The sequence below is a fragment of the Mytilus trossulus genome, chromosome 5, assembly GCF_036588685.1.
Source record: "Mytilus trossulus isolate FHL-02 chromosome 5, PNRI_Mtr1.1.1.hap1, whole genome shotgun sequence".
Lineage (NCBI taxonomy): Eukaryota > Metazoa > Mollusca > Bivalvia > Mytilida > Mytilidae > Mytilus > Mytilus trossulus.
The window spans coordinates 31,574,852-31,602,735 of record NC_086377.1 but is presented as its reverse complement, the minus strand read 5'-3'; the positions used below and the strand labels follow the sequence as shown (position 1 = coordinate 31,602,735).

Here is a 27,884-nt window from a genome sequence, read left to right as displayed (position 1 = left end):
CTATATAAGTATACTGAGCCTAAGGTTGCAAACCCACTTCTGACCTTTATAGACTATAGAATTATACTGAGCCTAAGGTTAAACTTATCCCACTTCTGACCTTCATAGACTATTGAAATGTACTGAGCAAATAGACTATAGAATTATACTGAGCTCAAAGACCACATAATTATACTGAGCCTAAGGTTGAAACTTATTCCACTTCTGACCTTCATAGACTATAGAATTATACTGAGCCTAAGGTTGCAACTTATCCCACTTCTGACCTTCATAGACTATAGAATTATACTGAGCCTAAGGTTGAAACTTATCCCAATTCTGACCTTCATAGACTATAGAATTATTCTGAGCCTAAGGTTGAAACTTATCCCACTTCTGACCTTCATATACTATAGAATTATACTGAGCCTAAGGTTGAAACTTATCCCACTTCTGACCTTCATAGACTATAGAATTATTCTGAGCCTAAGGTTGAAACTTATCCCACTTCTGACCTTCATAGACTATAGAATTATACTGAGCCTAAGGTTGAAACTTATCCCACTTCTGACCTTCATAGACTATAGAATTATTCTGAGCCTAAGGTTGAAACTTATCCCACTTCTGACCTTCATATACTATAGAATTATACTGAGCCTAAGGTTGCAACTTATTCCACTTCTGACCTTCATAGACTATAGAATTATACTGAGCCTAAGGTTGCAACTTATCCCACTTCTGACCTTCATAGACTATAGAATTATACTGAGCCTAAGGTTGCAACTTATCCCACTTCTGACCTTCATAGACTATAGAATTATATTGAGCCTAAGGTTGCAACTTATCCCACTTCTGACCTTCATAGACTATAGAATTATACTGAGCCTAAGGTTGCAACTTATCCCACTTCTGACCTTCATAGACTATAGAATTATACTGAGCCTAAGGTTGCAACTTATCCCACTTCTGACCTTCATAGACTATAGAATTATATTGAGCCTAAGGTTGCAACTTATCCCACTTCTGACCTTCATAGACTATAGAATTATATTGAGCCTAAGGTTGCAACTTATCCCACTTCTGACCTTCATAGACTATTGAACTGTACTGAGCACATAGACTATAGAATTATACTGAGCTCAAAGACCACATAATTATACTGAGCCTAAGGTTGAAACTTATTCCACTTCTGACCTTCATAGACTATAGAATTATACTGAGCCTAAGGTTGAAACTTATTCCACTTCTGACCTTCATAGACTATAGAATTATACTGAGTCTAAGGTTGCAACTTATCCCACTTCTGACCTTCATAGACTATAGAATTATACTGAGCCTAAGGTTGAAACTTATCCCACTTCTGACCTTCATAGACTATAGAATTATTCTGAGCCTAAGGTTGCAACTTATCCCACTTCTGACCTTCATATACTATAGAATTATACTGAGCCTAAGGTTGAAACTTATTCCACTTCTGACCTTCATAGACTATAGAATTATACTGAGCCTAAGGTTGAAACTTATTCCACTTCTGACCTTCATAGACTATAGAATTATACTGAGTCTAAGGTTGCAACTTATCCCACTTCTGACCTTCATAGACTATAGAATTATACTGAGCCTAAGGTTGTAACTTATTCAGAAACAATTACTCTTAGACGTTTGACTGGATTTCCTGTTAAAGTCATGTTGGTGTAAATATTTGCAAAATAGGGAATTTTTGCTATGAGCTAAAAAAAATATCAATTTTAGCTTACTCACTTCTGTTTTTAAGTATTGAACAACTCAACAAAAACATACATCTAGCTACTGTACATTTTTTCATCTTATATTTTGTCACGCTATACGTGCTCGAATGAGTATTACATGGTAATCGAATAGTTGAATCCAAATCAAACACGATGTAGAAAAGCATTGTTAAAAGTTCCGAAATGAGGCCGATATACAGAAAAGGCATCTATGCTGTAATGTAGAGAGTGTTTAGGATGACGAAAATATTACTAAAAATTAACCAAAGCAATGATTTTTAATTTCAGGACAAAGTATTGCCTACTGAACAGGTAAAACCCCAGAGATGAAAACGTTCATCAGCAATTGGAACGAGCAAGTTGCTTTTAAAACTCCCAAAATACACCAGTGGGTTGTTTGTTAACGTCAGACGCACGTAATTTTTTATTAATTTAACTTTAAAGTTGGAAAGTCAAATCAAAAACGAAACTAAGAAACATTTAAAGGCTAACAATTCAGAAATACTGGCTATTATATAGGTCTATGCGTGTTCCGTTGATGTAATGACAAGTGCTAACGTTCTAGTTTGATTTATAACTGTATATTATTGTCTTTATGTTTTGTACTATTAATACATAACGTTGTTGTACTAAAATTAAGCCAACATCCTCAGGCTTTTATTATACTTTTAAAACTGTGTCACGAGCATGCCTATTTAATGGTATACAGATAGTATGGACAGAAATCCTAACATACTTTTTAGAACCACTGGATACTGGACAAAAAGTCCCCGGAATAAATGCTTTGGAACTGTGATGATTTCAAATATAAATACCTTTATCAAGTTATGAAATTGACAGTTGTTATCCATAAGTTTGATGTATTTGAGCTTTTAAGTTTGCCAATTGATTAGTGATTTTCCTTGGATGATTGAAGAATATTTGGTGCGTTCAACGAGCCTTCAAGATGTCTAGATTGAACTTTATCAAGAGCATGTTTGCCTAGATAACCATATTGATCATTACACTCAAATGGATGTTGTTGAAAATCAACATAAACAGTCATGTTTATTTCATATTTTGATTGTGATTTGTCGATATTGATCATTACCTCACAAAAGAGAGGTTTAAGATACGAAAGGATAACTCGAAATTAAACTGACAATGTCAAGGCAGAAAACAAAGAAAGGACAACCAGCAGAGAATAAAACACAACATAAAAAGCTACAGTCTGAGCAACATGAACTCAAGTAAACCTCTATGTAAACAGCAATCCTATATCAAGATAAATCATGTAAGCTATAGATTAGCATATCATCTGAGAGACTCGATATGAATTTGCTGCTTGGATGTTGCTACTTATAAATGGATTGTCCAAAACTGATAAAATTGAGAATTGAAATCGGGAATGTTTCAAAGGGATAACAACCCGACCAAAGAGCAGACAACACAATTATTCACGATTGGAATGTTAAAATCTCAATTGACGTAGCATTTGGTTCTCATCTGACCCTCATTGTCGGTTTCTAGATGTAAGCCAAGATATGAGGCAGACTGAACTGTATCTGATGTATACTTTATATCAAATTCGATCGATTAGACGATTTCTACATACTCACCAAACATATGTCCTTAAATTGAGAATGGAAATATGGAATGTGTCAAAGAGACAACAAGCCGACTAAAGAACAGAAAAACTGCCAATGAGCACAACACAGTGAAAAAATCACGCATCTGGAGGTGAGTTTCAGCTGGTCCCTAGACAAAGAAAATCTAATTGTGTTCAAAGCAATACACAACGCACAAGCAAGTTTTACTTTTTATTAAGTTTTCATAAAAAATGCCATTTTCAACTCAAATATAACAAAAACATATCATATATAAATAAGGACAATGTAAAATTCCCTAGTATGTTTAATCTCATTGTCTTCATATACAGGTGCATATCACAGGATAATACATTCACGTGGATTCTTCAATGTGGATATGTTTTACTGTTATAATATAACTAAATCTTTATAGCAGAAATAACATATCAGTCAGTTGGAAATATTAGGTATTGAAAGATATATCTGGATTTTAACATATTGAAACCTTCATTTCAGTAATGGATTCTAACGTAACAGTATGTTCACTTCAACGCTATTGATTTGCTGGAAGAATTTTTGCTCTTACTCAAGTTTGTAATCAATTATACAAAGTACATGTATTATGTCACATTAAAAACGTGATAAATGTAACATTTTTAAAGATATTATTCAACAGTATGTTGTAAATTCAAATCATTACGATTAATACGATCTAGTGTCTAGTTACTTAATCTTTGAAACTGTCAATAGTACTTATAATAATTTCTAAAAGTACTGACACGCTCACTCTAGTACAACTATATGTAAATTTTCCTCTGTTACATTTTAGCAGACTCAATAAAATATGCACTCATGCAAACTACACACACATACATTCACGCAACAGCATACAATCAAACCCTAGTATATATTGTCATCAAGTTCAACTTAATCATGTTTTTATCAACAAAATGTTTAACAAATCACAGGCGTACACAAAATATTTTCCCACAATATTCATTATGCTTTTTAAAACTGTACTATAGGATTTCTCAATGATTATATCATTATGATCATGTAACAATAGTAATATTAATTGTAATACGTAGAGTTTCTAAAGAGTCATAGTTTCACTATAAAATTGTTTGCACATAGCAAAACCTGCACGATTAGCAGTATCTTAATGTGTAAATAAATAATTGTTTAGATATCATTTGGACATTATTTTATATTAACCTTCTCGTTAGTTAAATAATTGAGTGTTAGTATATTCATGATAATTTCATTCGTTTAAGACTACTTATAAGGCTTATATTAAACCTCCGTTAACACACAATCTATTTGTTAATCAAATTCATTCAGATTTAAGACAAAATCAGTCATTATTCTATTAGAATTGGAAGTATGCAAACATGCACTGTTCCATATTGTTCAAACAAAATCAAAGGTTAAATAAGCAATGGTTATTTTTCAAATTATTCTTAAAGAATTTCTATATTTTCCATACTCATCAACAATTTGTTTTAATATCAACTAAATTGCCTATTTAAACAGACCTGTTCCTTGTAAATACTAATTTACTTGAAATAATTTGTAACAACATTCTTTTAAAACTAATTTATAACAATCAAACTGATAGTTTTCCTTGATGTTTCAGACTACTTAATATCTTATCATGTTTGTTTGATAAGTGGTTTTATAAACTTAGCTGATGCAATCAATTCGAGTTGAATGTGAAATGCAAAATGTATCATTCGAGTTGAATGTAAGTTGCAAAATTGTATAATTCTAAAATTCTAAGAAATCTAGAACATAGTCCACTTCACAATAACTGTCAATCACACACACATTTCTAAGTATTTAGAACATAGTCCACGTCACAAAAAAATATAACGTCAAATGTTCACATATAATCGAACAAATTACAGCAATGTAAAAGACATCAACAGAAGAAGGACATTTTCTACAACTGAGTATTCGTCAAAAAGTAGCATACCACATCACGTTCGTCTTCGGCCATTCGGAAGACCTGTCTCTGTGATCTATGTCTTGGCGATGTTTGTCATCTGATTGGCAACAGTTGATGCACTTAATCACTTAAGTGATCTGTCATGGCAAGAGTGTTTGCATAATTGTCATATGTTATAGCAAATTCAGTTCACGCAGAGCATGTATTTGATCTCATATTCGGTCGAACACGATCCTCTAAATGTACGAAAACGCCATCCTTCGGACAAAGCATTGGCCTCAAGGCTGTTGGAAGAGGATCCTATAAATAGAAATGAATACTGTGAATCAATTTGTCATAGGTGCATTTTTTAATCCTGATAACTTAATCAAATAGAGGAATGAATATTTAAAACGTTATATTTTCTTCATACTTTTTACAGCACAGTGTAACACTATTTAAAAGGAAATTGTTTATTCTGAACCAAATTTGTTGTTTAATCTGCAGAAGTATGTCAAAACAAATGTAACGTGGCAAAACTAAACTTACGATGGTCTGGGAACATGGTTTTATCACAAATCTCTGTAAAAGTTTCACCATAGCAACTTTGACTTGGAGGTCAGCAAACTTAAGACCCGGACACATACGTGGGCCTTGTCCATATGGCAGATAAGAAAATGCATGACGTTTTTGTATTTCTTCGGGAGAAAATCTGAAAAAATAAATGGAAGTATTAATAAGGCGTTATGTTTAATTTCAAAAACAATAACATTTTCTTTTCAATTTTAGGGCAAATTGCACTCACAAAGGGACCTGGAAATGTTATTTTTTAAGTACAAGTGTCTTTGTCGTGCATAATGACATCGATTAATACATACAAAATTAAAGAGGCGAGAAATAATAGTTTATGAGATAGGACTCCCACGAAACACATTAAACAAAAACAATAAGGTCTTCTTAAAGAAACAAATGTCTACAAATGCTAGTTTCTAGAACCGATAAAGCAGAGTATACCAAAGAACTTCTAGCAATTATACTTTGCAATCATACAGCAAAAAAGACTTATTATGAATACTATTTGCACCGAATACAAATACTACGATAAGACAACTTCAGATTTTGACCTATTTACTAGTACTAGTATTCCATTCATGTTTAAGTGGGAACATGTCACGACAGAGTCATATATCGTGATAGGTCAAACTGATTTACATTCGTTATAAAGGTCAAAGCCCATTGTAAAGTTCTTATTACCTTTTACACCGACCACTGACACAGAATTAAAAGTTCCCATAACAGTCCCGTATACACCGGTCATTAAAACCAAGAGTTCTATATGTTTATATACATGTATGATTCGTAGGTGTTTCTCCATTCTAGTTTTTATATTTAAGACCGTAGATGTTTTGTTTGAATGGTTTGACATTAGTAATTTTGTGGGCCCTTTATAGCTTAATGTTTGATGTGAGCCGAGATCCATGTTGAAGGCCGTACTTTGACCTATAATCGTGTTTTATTTTGACAAATTATGCCTAGGATAGAATTTTTTTTCATTGGCACTCACATCACATATTATTATATATATAATCGCTTAATAATTGATTGTTTGTTTGATTGTTGATTGGTTTATTGGTCAGACAAATAAATAAATTCGCCGTTTCAGGATCTAATGCATCCTGGGTAATATTTTCAAAAGTGAACACCAAAACGTCCTGATTGGTTAAAAATGCCATAAACAATGATATTTTAACCAATGACGTGACGTTATTTTCATTTTGGAGTACGAACAATGAAATTACCCATGATGCTTTAAATTCTGAATCGGCCAATTAAGGATAAGTTTGGTCTTCAGATTATACGTACCTCTCAGGAATAAATTTCTCTGGCTGTGGGTATATTTTTTCATCTGAATATAAAGTACAAGTCATTACTCGTACAACAACGTCTTTTTTAAACTCTACGCCATTAATATTGCAATCTTCAGTAACTCTCCGCGTCACTCTGAAATTCAAAATATATTAATAAACACATGTTCACATATATAGTGCATCATATAGAATATATGTCAAACCTATTTCTATTTAACTAACCGGTAAGTCTTTGGTAGTTGGTAATTTCTTTGATTTACATTATATTGGGACATCTAAGGGAACTTTTTATTATACCGTATTGATTTTGTTCATTGTTGAAGGCTTGTTGTTCACATAATTGTATTTTTGTCTTTCGTTTGTTAGTAAGAAACAAACATAAACAAGTATTAAGTTAACATCTTATGATTGTATATTTGTTGCTTTGATATTTTAATTTATCAGAATAAAAGATAGTTCCCTATATAACAAATATTGTTGTAGTTTTTTGTTTTTTGTTTTATTTTACTCCTTTTTAACACCATAAAATTTATGTGCTTAATATTTTGTTCATTTTGAAGTCGGATATTATAACATGTGTACTTACCCAGGAGCACACGGCAATAGTCGTAATGTTTCATGTAAAATCATTTGTAAATATTCCATTTTTTGTATGTCATCAAATGTAGGTGATTTCTGAAATAAAAGAAAATGAGGAATAATTATTATTTTTATTCTATGATATGTTTTTAAAATTATAACACGAATGTGTCCCAAGTACACGGATGCCCCATCCGCATTATAATGTTCTATGTCCGTGAAAATTGAATAAAATCTCTAATTTGGCTTTAAAATTAGAACGAACATATCATAGGGAACATGTTTACTAAGTTTCAAGTTGATCAGACTTCAACTTCATCAAAAACTACCTCGACCAAAAACGTTAACCAAAACCTTAACCAGAAACGTAACGAACAGACGGACGGACGCACAGACCGGAAAACATAATGCCCTTAAATGGGGCATGATTAAGGGTTTAAGTTGTTTCACCAAGTAAACACAAGTTGTCAGGATATTCCAATGTAATTTAATTCTTAAATTTTACTAGCTGATGAGAAAACCAATAACTAAAAAACTAAATGAATAAAGAAAAGAGATGATATACTTAACATTCAATTAAATAATAATTAATTAAAGAGATCCGAAACTAACCTCATATCCACAAATTTTTATAACTTCTTGAAAAGCTTTTTGTTGAGCAGTTGGATTCATTGCAAGCATGTGGATTACAAAAGACAGACATGCGTTCAGCGTTCCTATTCCCCCTCCGATCAGAGAGTTGATATGTCCGACTATCTCTTGATCTTTTAGCTGACGTCGTCTGTATATCCCATATTCGTCACGATCAAAGAATGAGCAATTTATCATTTGTCCTAAGAAATTCTTTTGTTCATCGCTGGATGATTGGGAGTACTAAAAAATATAACAAAAACTCATTAGAACGCACAAGGAACAATACAAACAATACTCAACTCCTTGGAAAATTCAAAACAGAACTTCCCTAATCAAATTACAAATTAAAACACATTAAGCGAATGGAAAACAAATGTCAAAATCCTAAATTGGTAAAGGCATGTTCATAAGGTTTTGCTTATTTGAAAGGATGATTAAAAAAAATTCAAAGTGGTCTTACAGTTGATATTATGAAATTAATATGTCACGGGGGCTAATAATTTGATGTGTCACGTCATTCGAAATGAAAATAAAACTACGCATTGGAAATGTAAAACAAATCTGCGCATTTGAAATAAAAAATTAAAAAAATTGTTTTGCATGCTGACATTTAACAAACATACCAGTTGTCTAACAAAATTACGATTTGAGTGGCAATTAGAAGTTAACACTTATGAATAATTGAAACACTTGTCTATTGTATTTTTTCCATTATGATATAAGCGTGGAATTTGTTTCATACTGCAGCAAGTACATTTCAGGCTGCCTTTAATCCTTTTGTATTGGACACAAACCTTAGAAAGGTCCCTATCAGCCTCACTCTGATCCAGTCTCAATATTGACCTTATTTGTACAGTGAAATATGGCTTAACCGAATCCTGCATAAACCGAAATACTGTATAAACCAAACATGTTCTTAAGCACCGTCATACTAAATATACTAAATTAAGTCGTGGTATCTATGATGAGTTTATTCATATCAAATTGTATGCGTTATGAACCTGATAAAACCAATTAAGTTGTTAAGTCCAGAAGAGCTCTGGTTTAAACAGGTTTCACTGTATATCCATGTGGCTTACCTCTTGTCTTTTCCTAACGACATGTTCACGTATTTGTTTCATGTTTTCTTCATGGACTTGTTTATGTTTTCCGTCGAAAAGCTGAAGAAATGGAGTAAGTCCAGGATAAACACCTGCAAAAAAATTATGTTCATTAATCAAACAGTTGATTTATTGCAATAATCAAATGAAAATCATTTTTTTGTGAATATTTGATACATTCTTTTTTGTGCATATTTGGAACATTCTTTCGTTTCGTGAATTGAACTTTTGAAGGTAAAGTATTTACGAAACAGTTAAATATGTAGGTTTGATGGACGTTATGATAAATTAAGACATTGTGTCGTCTGTAGTTGTACAACAAATTAACACTGTTAAACATATGTGTGGTCTATAAGCAGTAAAATTGATTATAAGTTGACATTTTATATTCGTTTTGACATAATATCTTTAATTTTTAAGAAGAAAAAAAATCTAGTTTAATTAATTGCCCTACAAGCTTTAGGCGACATAGCAACTATTCTTCTATTTTTTTTAAATTTTAAAATACACGTTATACAGCTGGAAAGTATGTAACCATTTTTTTATATAAACGTTATTGTTTCTTTATGTTGCATATTATTAAAATTTAAACAAGAAGAAAAGACATTAAAGTGTCTGCAGTTACCGTTTTTTCTCTCTCGAAATAATAGAAAAAGAAATAAAAAAAAACCTCATCAAAACGTCATAGTGATATTCATAACTCAGATGTCAAAGAGAGATCAACAAAATATTGGTTAAAATCAGATAAAAACAGCGAAAAGGCAAGAAACAGATTACAAAACACTAACTCAAAAGACTTAGATGAAAGATACCATAGGGACAGTTAAACACTCATAGCCTGAAAATAAACTAACAACGAAGTGGCTAAAAAAAGAAAACGACAAACTTGGGGTGATCTCATAGCTCCTTAATATGATTGAACAATAAGAATTTCATCTAAAAACTGGGATGTAATCAGGTGCTCCGGAAGGGAAGGTAAATTACTCACGAGCAACTCCGGAAGGGAAGGTAAATTACTCACGAGCAAGACCAGCAATAGGGTTGTCAGCAGCTGCTGAATGGTTGAACTCCTTCATAAAACGATACAACAGTGCATCTTCGTTGTCTAAACTATTAGCCTCGAAATCAAAACCAGAGTCTGCAAACGCATCAAGTGTATATCTGTCTATTAAACTGAAAATGAAATAGAAAAAAACACTCAAATAGTATTCTCAAATTAAGGAGCCAAAATTAAACTATTTATATATTGACACTACATTTTTGACACCATCAACATTTTTATTTAGACTTATATTCTTTGCACGAAAATCGTGTATTACAGAAAAAAATACTTTGTTTATTGTTATGTGAAAATTACATATAACGTGTTATATGGTTATCATAAAAGTACGAATTGTATCATGTTTAATAAATGTTAAATATAGTGAAGTAAGACTTGTTAATACGGCTGTTACCGCCTTGATATCATCGCAGTTACGGCGTCATAATGTGATGTGTACGTCATAATGCCTAGTAAATGACAGTTGTTTGAAGACTAAACATAATTTACATGTGACTTTTAACGATGATATTAATATCTAGTGTTAGACACAAGTCACAGATGCGTGATCAAGATTGTAATCAACATGATCATTGTATTTAGTTGTTATTATGCGTAGATAATTATTTGATTGTTGTAATTTTACTTACTCAGTGACGTCAAAACCGTCAGGATTACGTTTATTTTGTTCAGTGACCTTTCTGCAAAATTTGTCTCCAGTTGCATTAACTCTGTTGGACATCTGAAATAAAGTCACGTGACAAATAAGCTCCTGCTAATAGCAACATTAATTTGTTTATTAAGTACAATAAAAATCATTACATTGCGGTTAAAATACCATTGAAAATTTATCAGAATTGGTTTGTGATTATTATTGACTAGAATGTAATTGAATTACTCAATAATTGTGTTTAATACATAAGAATATTGTTTTATTGCTTGGTATTCGAAATTAAATGTGCATATTTTCATATTACAAATTGCATAAACTTAAAACTTCCACGTAATGTAGTTCAATGATGTAGAATGTTTCCGTCCCTCCCCATAATCGATACCTCTTTTTCCTCCCCATAACCGAACGCTCTTTCTGGCGAAATATCACGACTGGATTATTTGGGTTACAATTTGACTTACATGTTTCATAGATACAGAATTGAATGCTGCGGCTACAATTGATCTTTGTCGCTTCCATTCATTACCGTATGTATTGAGAAGACTGCTTTCATCTGGACTATATACAAAGGGATTGCACAACTGAAATAAATACACAAACATAAATAGGTTGAAAAAAAAGTAACAACAAACCAAAACAGATTGCACAACTGAAAATCACAATCATAAGTACGTTGAAAAGAAAGAGATGGCAAACAGAAAGAGAAATAAAAAAAAAAGATAAACATTAATTTTACCATCATAATAATTATGACTTCTAATGTATTTATAAGTATTAGCTGGAACTCTCTTTATATCAAAACCACTTTAAATATCATGTACATGTGTACGAATGTTAATAATTCACCCTTTTTAAACAAACATTTGTATACATATATATATATTGAATTACACATTGCAAGATACTTACAGGTCGAACGTGGAATTTGTCGAAGTGTTTCACTAAAATTTGCTTTGCCATCTCTGGACAGTTAACAACTAAACTAGGCGTAAATCCTTCGAAAAATCTGCAAAAAGTAATAAAAAAAATAGCATAAATTAACGTAAACGTTTATTGTGTTCCCGATTAACATTAAAAACAGTTCGTCGTTTCGGAATGCATTCTGGGTAATATTTTCTAAAGCGTACAACAAAACGTTGTTAAAGGTTTGAGACGTTCTAAGAAATGTAAATTCAACTTATGATGTAACGTTATTTATATTACGGTGCACGAAAAATGAGAATACCCATAATCCTTTAGTTCCTGATAAGGCAAATAGTTTTTGCTTGCATCTACAAATTTGCGTTTGTCGTTTGAATTACCAATGCATTACGATGAATTATAGAATCATGTACAGAAGATATATGTTATCGGTTGCATCACTAGTGTCAATAACCGTTAATAGGGTGTGTGAATATATATCCGTCTTGTTTTCACTATAAATAACTTTTACTGCTTAAAAAAAATTACACACACCATAAAACATACGAATTTAGAATTTAAAGTGATACTTGATTAAATGTGTTGATAAATATGCATTTGACATACATGGTTCTCCTTTTATGCACTTATTCACTTTAATGTGCATGTTACATAGATATAAGAAGGTATGAGTGTCAATGAGACAACTCCCCGTGTACGGTTTTTCATACGTGGAAATGATATTTACCCGAAGATGTCTCCATACAATTTCCTCCATTCTTTGAATACGTCCAATGGATTCTATAAAGAAATAAAAGTAAGATTAATTAAGGATCTCTTATTTCTGAATTCTGAAACCAAATTGTTATGAGTTGTAAGTCTTCTGCTTTGTATTTATTTCCTCAAAATATATAAATATAAGTCTTGAACCTCTTAGTTTGCCATTATCATGAACATGCATGACATATTTGCCACTGGACGTTAAGCTACTAACAATCAATCAATCTTAGTTTGCCGAGAATGAAAACCGTTTTCTTGAATATACATGTAATATTAATTGATAAATAAATTTATCTTAAAATCTGTTTGAGTAATTGCCAGACAGATAAGAATTTGCAGCTTTCACAAGGACGATGGTAAAAGAACAAAAATAGTAGTATAAATTAATTTGGAGTTAGAAAGTGTAAAGGAACTAAAATAGTATTAAAAATTAATTTGGAGATAAAACGTACAAATTGGTCGGGAGAAAATGTGACTGTTACCTTGTCTTTAAACTCTCCTATGCTTCCAAACACCATCATTGGTTTGGGACCTGGTATCTTTAACTTTTCAAAGAGTTTATAGTCGTCTCTCACTTTTCTAAAATAGGTAAGATAAAACTGTAAATGTAACCGTACGTATTGCAGCACATCAAATTATCGGTCAATTACACTGAGATTAAAAATACAAGTGAACTTCTATTCTCAATACGGTTGTACTTAAAAATCACATTTTTAAAAATGATCTAAAACTAGTATATGTTTAATGCGTTGACCATGCAAATAGGGTGGACTTCCGAAGGAGAAGAAGAAGATACCGTTGTACTTCTACTCTTCATTCGGTTGTTCGTTTGTCATGTGTTACCGGCTTGGGCTTTCTGCATGTCACTTTTTGCGATGTGTCGTCTCTTAAAGACAAACAGAGTTCTAATGACGTTTTTTGTTGCAGCAAATACAACATTTGCCCCATTTTTTTCATAATCATATTTATTATTATTAAAAAAACGAACAGTGCCAATTGAATTGATATACTACCAAAATAAATACATGAAAATAATAGAAGTACGTTAAGAATTTTCAAAGCGTCTAACATTTATAAAAAAATATCTGAATTATAAATTATTAATTTAAAAAATACTTACAAAAACCATACTACTGCTAAAACTACCAACAAAAGTGCTACCAGTGGATTTATGGTAAATGTCAATGGAAAAATTAGAAGCGCCATTTCTTTTAGTCTATAATACTCTAAAATATCGTCTACAGCGTCGGCTGTTTCGTTCGTTCTCACCAACAGGTGTCGTTGTTTTCACCGACAGGTATCGTCTATAAAAGATATAAATATTTAAAATAATAAACAAATAATTCAGTAATAAAAAAAATAATAACTCATTATTTTGTCAAATAAAAATAAACTAGTATTCTTGTCATAAACCCATTGTTTAAACAATATATTTAAACATCTATGTTCCTTAATCTCATACGTTACGTATTCCAAAATTGTTACATTATTTCACAAAGAACAAGATTACAAACACAGCGCGTCAGCAGGTTATGTCTCACTGTAAACCATACCCACATCTTTTATAAATATATTCATATATATTTATACTGTATTTAAGTGGTGTTAAGCTAGTAAATGCAAGTATTACAAATTCATATTTGACCATTTTGCAATAATTATCTATAAGTTGTAGGTGTACGGCATTCAGTACAGTGATATTGTCAATGTATCATAATGGCTCTGTACTACTTGATCAACACATACAATCTTTATTATTAACTTCTTTCTCAATCAAAACTGATCATACCATTTAAACTTAGAAGTAGCTATGACGAGCCATTTAAAATAGTATATTTTGAATTGTAAACGTTAAAATTGCTGATCCTCTTTTTCACCTACATTTAAAGGTTATTTAAAATGTGGGAGGTGACTCTTTGCTTGCTTTCGATCTTAAGTACGAATGTATTAAACAAATATGTAAATAATACAAGAATTGGATTAAAGAATTTTTACAATGCGATTGATCAATGGTGATATACAAAAGTACACAAACACTTGTTTCTGATGGGCGGGATCGTTAATGGTCGTACTTTCGTATTTATATGATAAAACCGAGGTCTACAATCTCAATGGTGTATTGTTATTATGATGGGTATTATGAGTATACCATAATCCGGTCATAGTTTGACGAAGTGTTATCGTTTTCGGACTATACAAAACTATGATATAGCAAATCAAAGATCACACTTTTATTGGGCTAAATTTAAGACGATCACTGATTGTGAACTTGATGCATATAAGTTCTGCAAGTAAAATTGAGAATGGAAATTGGGAATATGTCAAAGAGACAAGAACTCGGACAAAGAGCAGACAACAGCAGAAGGACCTCAATGCAAATCATAGATCACACTTTTATTGGGCTAATTTTCAGATGATCCATATAACTACCGTATAAGTCACTCATTGTGAACTTAATGTATATAAGTTCTGTAAGTGAATATATATGTATAATGAAAAGATTGAGAATGGAAATTAGGAATGCGTCAAAGAATCAACAATCAGACCAAAGAGAAAAAACAGCCGATAGATAATAACAAAGTAACTTATATAGCTATTACAATATAACTACTTTTGTTTGCAAAATCAAGTTAAAAGTTTAACAAAATATTTATTTTAATACGCGAGGGACGTTACAATAAAATTATATTGAATATTAAACAGCCAACAAATTTTCTAATTTAAAAATTGAGCAGCAAACAAATTCATATCGTTTTCATAATCCGAATGCTTTTAATTTATGAAATCATGTTTATGATACGATCACTGAATTTCGAACTTTCAGAATCACAGAACCTTATAACAACTGCCCTAATCAAAAGTACAAGCCGTTTATAATTACCATACATTTAAAACGAAATCAACATTATAAGCGACATGCGTATGCAAAGATGCACCTATATATCACAACTTAATTGCAATAACGTTGTAACAATAAACCTATATAGCACATTAAAGTTTTATAATAAGCAATTAACAGCTTGTAATTTGAATTAATCATAGGAAAAAAATCTATTTCTGTGTTTACAACATAGCTTGAAAAGTACACTGTACTTGATAAAAGTACAAGGCAGTAAATCGGACTTATTGACGCCTGCGGGTGTGGTGGAAACCAAACCGTTGTTTTAAGATTTATCTACATAGTATCTGGTACCTCAAAGCCGAGCCTTTCTTATAAGTCAACATACTATAAACAAATATAACTGATACAATCTTTCTCGAGTTATAATAAGAAGTATAATTATTTATTTTTAAAAGGTTCTCTATTCTGTATTAAATTTTCAAATTGATATCAGTATTAAATAAATTAAAATAAATTTATAATCAATTTAAATCAACTTAGTAATATGTGACAGCGTATTGATATGGGGGAGATATGAGATGATATCTCACGTTAAATCATTGTTGATATTTTAATTATTGACTGCACCAGATATTAACGGTATCATATGAGTTACGAATTTATGTCTTTGGTCCACTTATTGTAAATAGTATCAATTAATAAGCTGTAGTGTAGTATTGTTATACTGTGCGATATAATTGATAAACTCGCTGTTGTAATACAGAAAACATGAACCATGTAACGAGACGCATACACTGATAAAGTTGATTTTTAACAGCGATTTAACACTTTACCGGCGCTGTGAAAGGTGAGTTCTAAGGGCTAGTATTCGTTTCTTTTAAGGAGGAATTTAATAAAACATTTAAAAAATTGATTTAGACTTTTTGAGTTTGTCTTAAAACACAGCGGAGGTCTTATAGAATCAACAGAATATCTTTTTATTTAGTTATCTGCCGAAAATAAATTTGAAGTGACTTTCTGTAAATAAAAAAAACAATATCACAGATAACAGGCTATATACACAGATGTATCTAAAAATACTGCTAACTTAAAAAAAAACAATGTACTTTTATGTATGTTAGATATAAAGCCACATATTTTGTTCGATATGTAAATATTACTTAGGTGGGCGACTTAATGCATAATTAAGGTCAGACAAATGGTTGATAGTGTCAGCTGACCTCTCATAACGGGACACTTTTTTTTATCAGAAAATTATCTTTTAAAAATGTACTCTTAGGTTTGATATACAGTAACATTGTAATCGATAAGTTAACACGATTTATTTAGTTTTGACTAATTAGTGCACAGAAGGTCAGACACAAGATTTATAAAGTCATAAGACCTCTGAATAATGGACACTTTTTTATCTGGTAATTTATTTTTGAAATATGTACTCTTAGTACTATTTGGTTCTTTACGATAAGTTAACATAATTTATTCGGACGACTAAGTGCACGAAGGTCATACATACGGTTGATAAAGTCATGTGACCTCGTCATATGACCTCTCATTACGGGACATCAAACTTCCTGACTGGTTAACTTAGTAAAGTTTTTATCTCTGTTATGTCTAGCCCTGTATGCATTTGATAATGTTGTAAAAATGAGCACTTTACATTTCACAGAAATTGGAAATTTGAGCACGTTACGTCTTACAGAATGTTGTAAAAATGAGCACTTGACGTCACACAGAATGTCGTTAAAATGAGCACTTTGCGTTACACATAATGTTGTAAAAATTAGCTTTACGTTACACAGAAATTGGAAAATTTTAAAGCACTTAACGTTTCACAGATTGTTGTAAAAATGAGCACTTTGCGTTAATCAGAAATTGGAAATTTAAGAACTTAACGTTTTACAGATTGTTGTAAAAATGAGCACTTAACGTTTCACAGATTGTCGTTAATAAGAACACTTTACACTTTATACTGGACATTATTTGGTCATCTATTGCATACAAGCCAACCCGAAAAGGCAGAGCTGAGGTACAAGTGTACCTGGTTTTGTTTATCGTGACAACGCCAGGTTAAACGCTAAGAACATTGTGTTAAATATGAATAATAGACCCTATAGCTTATTATTAAATAAGACAGGAACAGTAAACATCAAAAATATATTTTTTTTTCATTTTGGTTGCAACACATACTGTATAAACATTAATTTTCGTGGGGTTAACATTTCGTGGTTTTGTATCCAAAAGTAAGTTCGTGGGGAATAATTTTCGTGAATTTTAAGTTTAGAAAACAATTATATAAATGACATTTTCTATTGAAAAAACTTCATAAACTTTAAAATAGGTATATTTATGCAAAAGTGAATTGAAATGCAATTGAGGTCTCTGTTAAATAACATTGTTACTGGGTTTGTACTAACATATATATTTACCCTTTAATCGTGATAAAATATATATGTCACTTATTTAACTTATTTTAGGACAAATAATAATCTAGCACAGACTGTATTATAACATTGTAGCAAATTCATGAATGGAAAATAATACAACAATCCCGTCTAAGTGCAGAATATATTATTATTTTTTGTATAAATTTGCATGCTAAATGGTTTTGATATTTTTTAAATAAAATTAATTTCAAACTTATGTTAATGTAACCAAATATGGTTCACCGCATACAAAAATAAATATATCATTAACTTTTGTAAATTATAGGGATTGTGCTCTCGTGGTGTATACTACTCCTCGGTGTATAGGTTCACCGCACCATGCATAAAACCGTGGGAACTCAATAACGAAATTTATTTACAAGCGGCCATTATTGGTGAATAAAAGTACGAGTTATAAACTCATAAAACGCATGTGTTAAATATGTACATTTGTATCAGCTTTGGTGTTAGATGTACACATGTAACATCACGTTTACATGATTGGAAATACGTTGTTTACATTATAAATATACTTTATGTATTTTTACAAATGTTATTTATTGTTAAAACATATCAATTTTCTACAGACTACAAGATTGTATTTTGCGAGTTACTTATGAAGAAAATGAATTCTATTGACAAAGCCATAACAAACTAGTGACAAGTTACGCCGCTGTTTATAAATGTACTTTATTGTGCTTCTTATAAATGTACTTGATCGTGGTATTGATCCAAACCGGTGAATGAAATCAAGTTGAGTAGTTAATAGAAAGCCGACATATTTTCTTAAGCTTCGGATTAGATTGAAGGCTACAGTATAGAAGATCACTCATCTGAAGGGACTTTCTCTATACAGATTATAGTGCGATGTATCTATTTAGTATAATAGAAATTAATGCTGTGCACATCTGTAACTTTGTCTTGTAAATTGTATTAAAAAATTGTCCTTGGAACGACAGCTCAACAATAGTACATTTCGGTTATGCTAGTATATTTCTTGAACCATAACCACGTTTATTCTAGAGGGGGTGGATGGGGATCCATCATTTTGAACCGTAACGACGTTTATTCATATTGTAGAGGGGGTGGATGGGGATCCATCATTTCTATATTGGTTAATTTTCTTGGCGATTTGTCTCTATTCTTTATAAATTTTGCCTGTAATTCACTATTCTTTATATTTCAGCACTAAATAAACTCATCATAGAAACCAGGATTAAATATTTATATTTACACCAGACGCGCGTTTCGTCTAAAAAAGACTCATCAGTTACGCTCGGAACAAAAAAATGTGTAAAAGGGCAAATAGAGTACGAAGTTGAAGAGCATTGAGGACCTCAAATTATTCCCTATATTTTATTTTCTTGCCCATTTTTCTCTATTCCTTATTTTCTGATCCCCTATTCTGCACATTTTCCCAATTATTTTTTATTCTATAAAACCAAATCAGACCTATTTTCTACATTTCAAGTTAAGAGTAGTAAATTGTAAAAACTTAAATAAATGTGAAAATTTGAAACATATGACGGAAAATAAAAATGTGTTTCTGGAAATTGTGTTTACAAATAAATGTAATTCCAAGAAATATATAGTCAATGATAAAGCGGTTATCTTTGTTAATTTAGTGACTTGCATTGATTTTTAATTCCCTCGTTTAACATTCCCAGCTTTGGATAATTTCTCATTGAATCCACTTAAATCCAAGAGATCATTTAACTTTTGTTATGACTGATAAGTATAGTCGAACAAATGAAGTATGATAGTATGAACTTGAAAAACTTTTTACACCATGAGGAAAGTATGAACCTGAAGAACTTTTACACCATGAGGAAAGTATGAACCTGAAGAACTTTTTACACCATGAGGAAAGTGTGAACTTGAAGAACTTTTAACACCGTGAGAAAAGTATGAACCTGAAGAACTTTTACACCATGAGAAAAGTGTGACTGTGAAGAACTTTTTACATCGTGAGGAAAGTGTGAACTTGAAGAACTTTTAACACCGTGAGAAAAGTATGCACCTGAAGAACTTTTTACACCGTTAGGAAAGTGTGAACCTGAAGAACTTTTTACACTGACTATACGATTAAGTTTATATAAATTGTTTTCATTTTCTTTAAACACGGCTTTGCTGATAGTGAGTTCGAAAAGAGGCGTATTTGTTGATTTGATATTTATTTCTTAACATCCTGTGGCAAATATTGCAAGAATATTCAAGACAAAAGTAAAACTTATATTTCGATTGTCATCTTATTTAAGACAAAATATAACATAGATATTATTTTTTATGATATAAATCAATGAATGAAACATGAAAATAGAAAAATGTAACGGTAACAGATTCTCGTGTTGTGTAGGTAACATATTTACGGGTCAAAGGTTAGTAAGACAAAGGATAGAAAGTGCGTGGTACACTTCACCGTATCAGATACTAAACAACTCCAGGACAAATGATACTACCTACAAAACAACTTTAGGACACAAAAATCCAACAAAAAACTTTCAAAATCTGTAAAATAATAGGCTAATTTGTCGGATTTTTACTTTGTGTTCACAAAAGAAGAGCGTTTTTCGTTGGGTTCCGTTCTCAGTTCATTCGACATTTTTGTTTGTTTTGTACTTTAAAGCCAAACTATACAAACTAGCCGAATTAAAATTAAACTCTTCCCGAAAGATGTATAGCCAGGAAGGACTTTTGCCAATGCTCGCAAATTAAGGTTTGTCTAATAGGAACTCGTATAAAAACACACTTCGACTGTACAAGTACATCTTACTTTTTGCTACAAACTAATAGCTTTGGATGCATGTTCCACGACGACGTATCGAATGTAAGAATATAAAAAAAAAAAAGTCAAAATTTACAAAAGAGAAATTTTTAATTGCTGTAAACATTTTCACGTGAGACTGACTGCTCTTAATTCCAATTTAAGCAAGGGCGCCTACACCAAAGGCCTAATTGCAAGAGCATATCAATCTTGAACCTCATACAATGTATAATAAATGATGCAGGATTTATAGACCGTCTTATATTGTCTTGAATATACAAGAAGTATTTGCCACTGGACGTAAATAATACTATAATCAATTAATCAATCAATCAATCTTATTTCGATGTTATATTATCTTGTCATATTGCAGAATGGTACATGTATGTCATACGTATTTACATTGTGTTCATTGGAATATCCTGTATAGTCCTTTTTAATTATTTTTTTCATTCAATGCTATAATTTTTATTGTAATTGCTCTAGCTTTCATGCTAAGTTGGGTTGTTTGTCAACCATTAAATTATATCTGAATTTACTATACTGCCTATTACTAGAAAAATCCCGTATACTATGACAAATTTGTACTAGTGACTGTAAATACAAAAAATACAATCTATCATTTAAACGTTTCAGATTTTTCACTTATTTTTAAGTGCATAAAAATAGATAACACCTGATAACATAACATAAATAGATAAATAAATATTATAGTAAAAAGTGTAATTCAAATAGTCTTACCTGTAGCGCTAAAACAGTTAAATGTAAAACAGATTTATATATATATATCCGATTGAAAGAATATTGCTTTTTGTAAGTTTATATGAAAAGCTTCTTCCTTTAAATGCTCAGTTGTAGGAGAGGCGTGGCTAAACCTATAGCTCCACCTTTAATTAATATAAGTTCCATCCTAATGGTTCTATTGTCAGAAATAATAAAGATTAAAAGTCTTGAGTACTTTTATATACATGTGATAGGTGAGTTATGAATGAAATGTATGAATGGGCCTTGTGAATGTGTGAAACTTAGTATTGATTGAGTGACGTCACTATACGACTTGTCATCGGTTAATAACATATCGGATTTGTACTTCATTAAATAAACCTAACATATACAGATGTAAAAGTGCATATAATACCGCGGAGTTTTTACTATTGATTAGCGCCTGTTTATTAAATATTTCATTTCACGTTTTGCTTGCAAATGAACGTCAAGTGGCAAATATTTCAGTGCATATTTTACTTATATCGTTTATTATTATTGATTTTTGTGTGCTTTTTTACGGAAAGTGGCAAATTTTTCAGTGAATATTATACTTGTATATTTTTTATTATTATTGCATGATTTTTGCATGCTTTTTAACGTTTAGTGGCAAACATTTCAGTATACATTTGTATAGCTTATAAACGTCAAGAGGGCAAATATTCTAGTGCATATTATACTTATATTTTTTATTATAGATTTTTGCATGCTGTTTAACGTAAAGTGACAAATATTTCAGTAAACATTTTACTTTATTTTTTTTAATGTAAAGTGATAAATATTTAAGTGCATTTATATTATTTGTTACGATTGATTTTTCTCTCTCATAAAATTTACGTTTAGCTGCTAGTATTTTAGTGCATATTTTACTTATTTTTTTTTATTATTGATTACTGCGTGCTCCTTTACGTAAATTGACAAATATGTCAGTGAACATTTTAACTACTGATTAAAATGAAGGGACGCATATTAGAGTGCACATTTTTCTTGCAAATGAACGTCAATTGGCAAATATGTCAGTGCCTATTATAACTATTTTTGATATTATTAATATTTGAGTTCTTTTTTTTACGTAAAGTAGCAAATATTTCTATGTAAGTAATACTTATTCTTAATTACGATTGATTTTTGCTCGCTTCTTTACATTAGTGGCAAGTATTACAGTGCATATACCGGTAATACTTATTATTTTTTACTATTGATTTTTGCTTACTTTTAACGTAAATCGACAAATATGTCAGTGAAAATATCAACTGCTGGTTAAAATGAGGTGACACATACTTGAGTGCACATTTTGCTTGCAAATGAACGGCAATTGGCAAATATTTCAGTGCATCTTATATTTGTTTTTGGTATTATTGATTTTTGCGTTCTTATTTACGTAAAGTGGCAAATATTTCAATGACATTTTACCATCACGATAAACGTAAAGTGACAATTATTTCAGTGAACATTTTACCTGCTTATAAACGTTAAGTGGCAAATATTTCAGTGATCATTTAGCTTTGCTTATTAACGTACAGTGTCAAATATTTCAGTGCATATACTTTTTACTATTGATTAGCGCCTGTTAAATATTTCAGTTCACGTTTCGCTTGCAAATGAACGTCAAGTTGGAAATATTTCTGTACATATTATACTTATATTTTTGTTTAATATTGATTTTTGTGTGCTTTTTTACGTAAAGTGGCAAATATTTCAGTTACATTTTACCTGCTGATAAACGTAAAGTGGCAAATATTTCACTGACATATTACATGCTGATAAACGTCAAAAGGCAAAAATTTCAGTGAACATTTTACCTGCTGATAGACGTAAAGTGGCAAATATTTCAGTGAAAATTTTACCTACTGCCTGATAAACGTAAAGGGGCAAATTTTTTAGGGACATTGTATCTGCTGATAAACGTAAAATGGCAAATATTTCAGTGTACATTTTACCTGCTGATAAACGTAAAGTGGCAAATATTTCAGTGAACATTTTACCTGCTGATAAACGTAAAGTGGCAAATATTTCAGTGAACATTTTACCTGCTGAAAAACGTAAAGTGACAAATATTTCAGTGAACATTTTACCTGCTGATAAAAGTAAAGTGGCAAATATTTTCTGTGTACGTAATACTTATCATCATTTACGATTTATTTTTGTTCGCTTCTTTTGTTAGTGGCAAGTTTTATAGTGCATATAATACTTGTTTTTTTTTTACTATTGATTTTTGCTTCCTTTTTAACGGCAAGTGATATTTCAGGGCACATACAAAACGATTTATGTTCACTTACTTGAAAGTAATGTGGTTGATATTTATGTAATCATATCATACTATCTACGATTGATTTTTGTTTGTTTATGAACGTCGAGTAGCAACTATTTTTAGACATAATATTAAAGTTTACATTCATAGGCCTTTTTTTTCCACAGGAAAAAAAAATCGGATATATATAGATTTTTGTTTAAATAGTTGTGTATCTATCGTATTGAAGGTTTTTCATATTTGTTTTATTCAGAGATTTGAGGGGCTGACTAGTGATCCGGAAAATGATTTTACAACGAATACGGGTGGATGGCATTCTACCAACATACAGTGACTCATCGGGAAACTTTGAGAAATATTAGTGACGAATCCAAAACTTTTCGAAAAGGGGGAGAGGGCACTGACAGACCTAAGGGGGGGGGGGGGCCGCTCCAGTCACGCTTCTTTGATTCCCTATATAATCAACCAAATTCCCACAAAAGGTGGGGGCCCGGGTCTCGCAGCCCCCACCCCCTCTCTGGATCCGCCTAAGTGACTTAGAACACACACTAAAATCAGGATCACCCGGTTTTAGAAAGTATTCTAAGATGTGATATGATAAATATTAAATCTTATGTAAGATGTTATGGTTACCCTGTGACTATCATTCGTTGTGTCATTATAGAATGTTAAATCAAAGGTGTTACATACGATAGTTGTACATGCACATAAATGTACCTATGATGATCATGTGGCTGTTATAAGTAAAACGTTATTTTATTTCAAACAAGGACGCAAAATGGTTTAAGTATCAATAGTAATAATCAGAATGACAATAATTATTATAAGTGCGATTTTTTTTTTTTTTTTGAGATTTTATATTTTTTCATCATATTGAACATGAAACAATGGATCCAAGGTAATTAAACGAAATGTACTGCTATGCTTTGTTACACTACGTATCGCTTAAGGAAATGTCAATGCACATACGTTAAAACCCTACCTTATCATATACTTTAGTTAGATAAGATAACTTGTAATTTTACAGTATGATAATATCAATAAATTAACGTTAATTCTATTATTTCAGAATTTGTTTAAGCGGGCTGATATTGTCAGATTATTACATGGCATTTTTCATATCGCATGTATTATCAGCCCTAGGTTCAATATCAGCCCAAGAGCCGCATGGCTCGAGGGCTGATATTGACCGAGGGCTGATAATACATGCGATATGAAAAATGACATGTTATGATCTTTTTATCATATGCTTCAACAGTAAAGAAAATTAACAAATTCAAATATAATTGATCCTTTTTAGAAAAGAAGTTCAAAGAGTGAAAAGTTCACGGACGTCGGACCCAAATTTGTGTACATTCGATATGAATCTTTCTATTATATGCCTCAACAGAAAAAAAAACCATTTTAACATATGGACGAATCGACAAAAAAAAAATAATTCAACAATATACATAATGAACATTGTTTGGAAAAGTCAACCTTTTTTAAAGTAGCTTTCTAAATTATGTTTGAAACTTTAAAAAAATGCATTTATTGAATAATTTGTTTGTTTTTGTTTTTGTTTTTGTTTATTTTTTATATTATTTTACACAATACACTTTCCAGTATCCAAATAATTGTTTTATGCAATATACTTTTTAATTTTTTTCACTGAAAACGTAGTATTGAGGTGTATTTTCCGGAATTTGCCGAGGATTACCGGAATGCCATGTGATAACGTTACGGAAAGGCATGTGATAACAATCGAAGCATGTGATAAACTTTTCATATCAGCCCGCTAAGCACCAATTCAAAAAAATATGGAATATACGTTAATTCTATGCTATTATCATACGGTAAAAATCAAATGTTATTTAGTCTAAGTATATGATAAGAAAAGTTATCACAGGCTTTAGCTATTATCACATGCCTTTCGTAACTTTATCGCAGGCATTGGGGCGTTACTCGGCCAATCTCGGAAAATACATTTCAATGGTACGGGTTCGGAGAAAAACATGACAAAAAAGGACACAGAACAATACAAGTACTAGGATAGAGGAGAATATATGTTAAATTAAGAAAAATACATTAAAAAATGCATTTTCAAAGTTTCCAGTATAGTTCAGTTCTATGTTGTGTTTTGTATGCTATTGTTTGTCTGTTTGTCTTTTTCTTTTTACAGTCATTATGGCGTTGTCAGATTATTGTCGATTTATGTGTTTGAATGTCCCTCTGGAATGTGTTGCCTCTCTTTTAAAGACAATTGTAAGACCATCATTGGTCATGTTCCGAGATATCTGAGTTTACCGTAACATGTATGGCATACAGTTAATGTAACTTGGTACATTTAAAAAAAAACATATCTTACGACTATGTTATGTCATAAGACCAATTTAAGATTATTCGTAGTCACAAGATACTTTCGAAAACTAGGATTTAGGCATTTAATATTACAAGATACTTTCGAAAACTAGACCTCAACCATTGTATATTCCTTTGGCTCGATGTTGTGTCGTGTGTACTATTATTTGTCTGTTTGTCTTTTTCCTTTTCAGCCATGGCATTGTTAGTCTATTTTCGATCTATGACTTTGACTGTCCCTCATGCATCATTCGCCCCTTACTTTGAATTTATGAAACATTGCCAAGAAATATAAACTGACGTCACAAAACTTCACAAGGGATATACGTATTTAGAATTCATCAATGAAAAAGACATAAATGCAAACTGCATCTTAGTTCAATGGAGCTGTCATGCATATTTGATATTTAAGAACCAATATAGGAAATTTCTTGAAAACCATTTACGTAAATAAGTGTAAAGTCTAAAAATTGTATATTTTATCGTAAATACAAAGGAACATCCACCCATTAAGATCTGTTGTATCATTTGTACTGACGTGGGTGAATCAATTATTCAGAAGCCATTTTATCGGGTTTCCGTTAAAGTAAAAGATAATTTACTCTGTTGGTATACTTAACAACCTTACATAATCGATCTTCAATTAAAACGATGCTCTTTTTTATAATAGTGGCTCTAAAGTACATACTACATTCAAAATACACTTTTAAGTATTTTTTTCCAAAAAGCTGGACGATGCATTAGAAAGATTGCATAAAAACAAACTAATATCAATCGAGAATAAACAAAATAGCAATGTCAAAAAGAAAGTAACAAAATAACAGACAATGGTTCTCAATACACTACAGAGACAAGTACTAATGAAGAGTACAAACCCTTCATAACTCGGGGTTATAACATATGTCCCGTAGGAGTCTGTTGTTCTTGTTCATGTGCCTATGATAAACATGTATGTACTTATTGAATTGGTTGTCTTAAACTGCTCGTAAGTCAATATGTCCTCTACCCTTCGCTAACATGTAATTATTGGTGCAGATTATTTAGCATCTTACACAGGGCAGATCTTAGATCGACTGAGGTTGGTGGTTCTCCCTAACTTGTCTTATTTATTAAAACACAAAGCAAAACAGCTCTGCATGCATTGACCAGTGTTGGAAACGATAGCTAATATATATCAAAGATCTTAAATGAACACCAAATGTCTGGTGAAAAGAATACCTACCATAAAATTGAGAATGGAAATGGGGCATATATCAAAGAGACAACTAACCGACCATAGAAAAAAACAACAGCAGAAGGTCACCAACAGGTCTTCAATGTAACGAGAAATTCCCGCACCCGGGGCGTCCTTCAGCTGGCCCCTTAACAAATATATACTAGTTCAGTGATAATAAACGCCATACTAATTTCCAAATTGTACACAAGAAACTAAAATTAGAATAATACAAAACTAACAAAGACCAGAGGCTCCTGACTTGGGACAGGCGCAAAAATGCGGCGGGGTTAAAAATGTTTTTGAGATCTCAACCTTTCCCTATACCTCTAGCCAATGTAGAAAAGTAAACGCATAACAATACGTACATTTAAAATTCATTCAAGAGAAGTCTGAGTCTACCATGCATACAAGCACATAAACTTAAAACAAAATAAAACACCGAACGCACACAAAACACAAGGTGCCTCCTAAACAATTTCTTATTCTTGACAT

At 31.4% G+C, this 27,884-nt stretch overlaps 1 protein-coding gene across 1 annotated transcript; it reads right to left on the bottom strand.

The window, feature by feature from the left end:
- Nucleotides 1-3,513: 3,513 nt before the first annotated feature.
- On the bottom strand, nucleotides 3,514-21,693 carry LOC134718756 (cytochrome P450 3A4-like). The gene is made up of 14 exons (XM_063581443.1): nucleotides 21,565-21,693; nucleotides 13,915-14,098; nucleotides 13,277-13,373; nucleotides 12,763-12,815; nucleotides 12,024-12,120; nucleotides 11,576-11,695; nucleotides 11,092-11,183; nucleotides 10,424-10,575; nucleotides 9,382-9,494; nucleotides 8,282-8,542; nucleotides 7,677-7,765; nucleotides 7,086-7,223; nucleotides 5,772-5,934; nucleotides 3,514-5,543 (listed from the first exon to the last, which is right to left on the bottom strand). Exons 2-14 carry the CDS (start codon nucleotides 13,998-14,000, stop codon nucleotides 5,433-5,435), a joined length of 1,572 nt encoding a protein of 523 aa, XP_063437513.1. The 5' UTR covers nucleotides 14,001-14,098; nucleotides 21,565-21,693; the 3' UTR covers nucleotides 3,514-5,432.
- Nucleotides 21,694-27,884: the final 6,191 nt, after the last annotated feature.

Coding starts and splice junctions, on each gene's coding strand:
- LOC134718756 (XM_063581443.1), bottom strand. CDS start 14,000: ATGGCGCTTCTAATTTTTCCATTGACATTTACCATAAATCCACTGGTA. Junction 11,696..12,023: donor ACAAATTCCACGTTCGACCT/GTAAGTATCTTG, acceptor TATTTATTTCAG/TTGTGCAATCCCTTTGTATA. Junction 11,184..11,575: donor ATTCTGTATCTATGAAACAT/GTAAGTCAAATT, acceptor ACTTTATTTCAG/ATGTCCAACAGAGTTAATGC.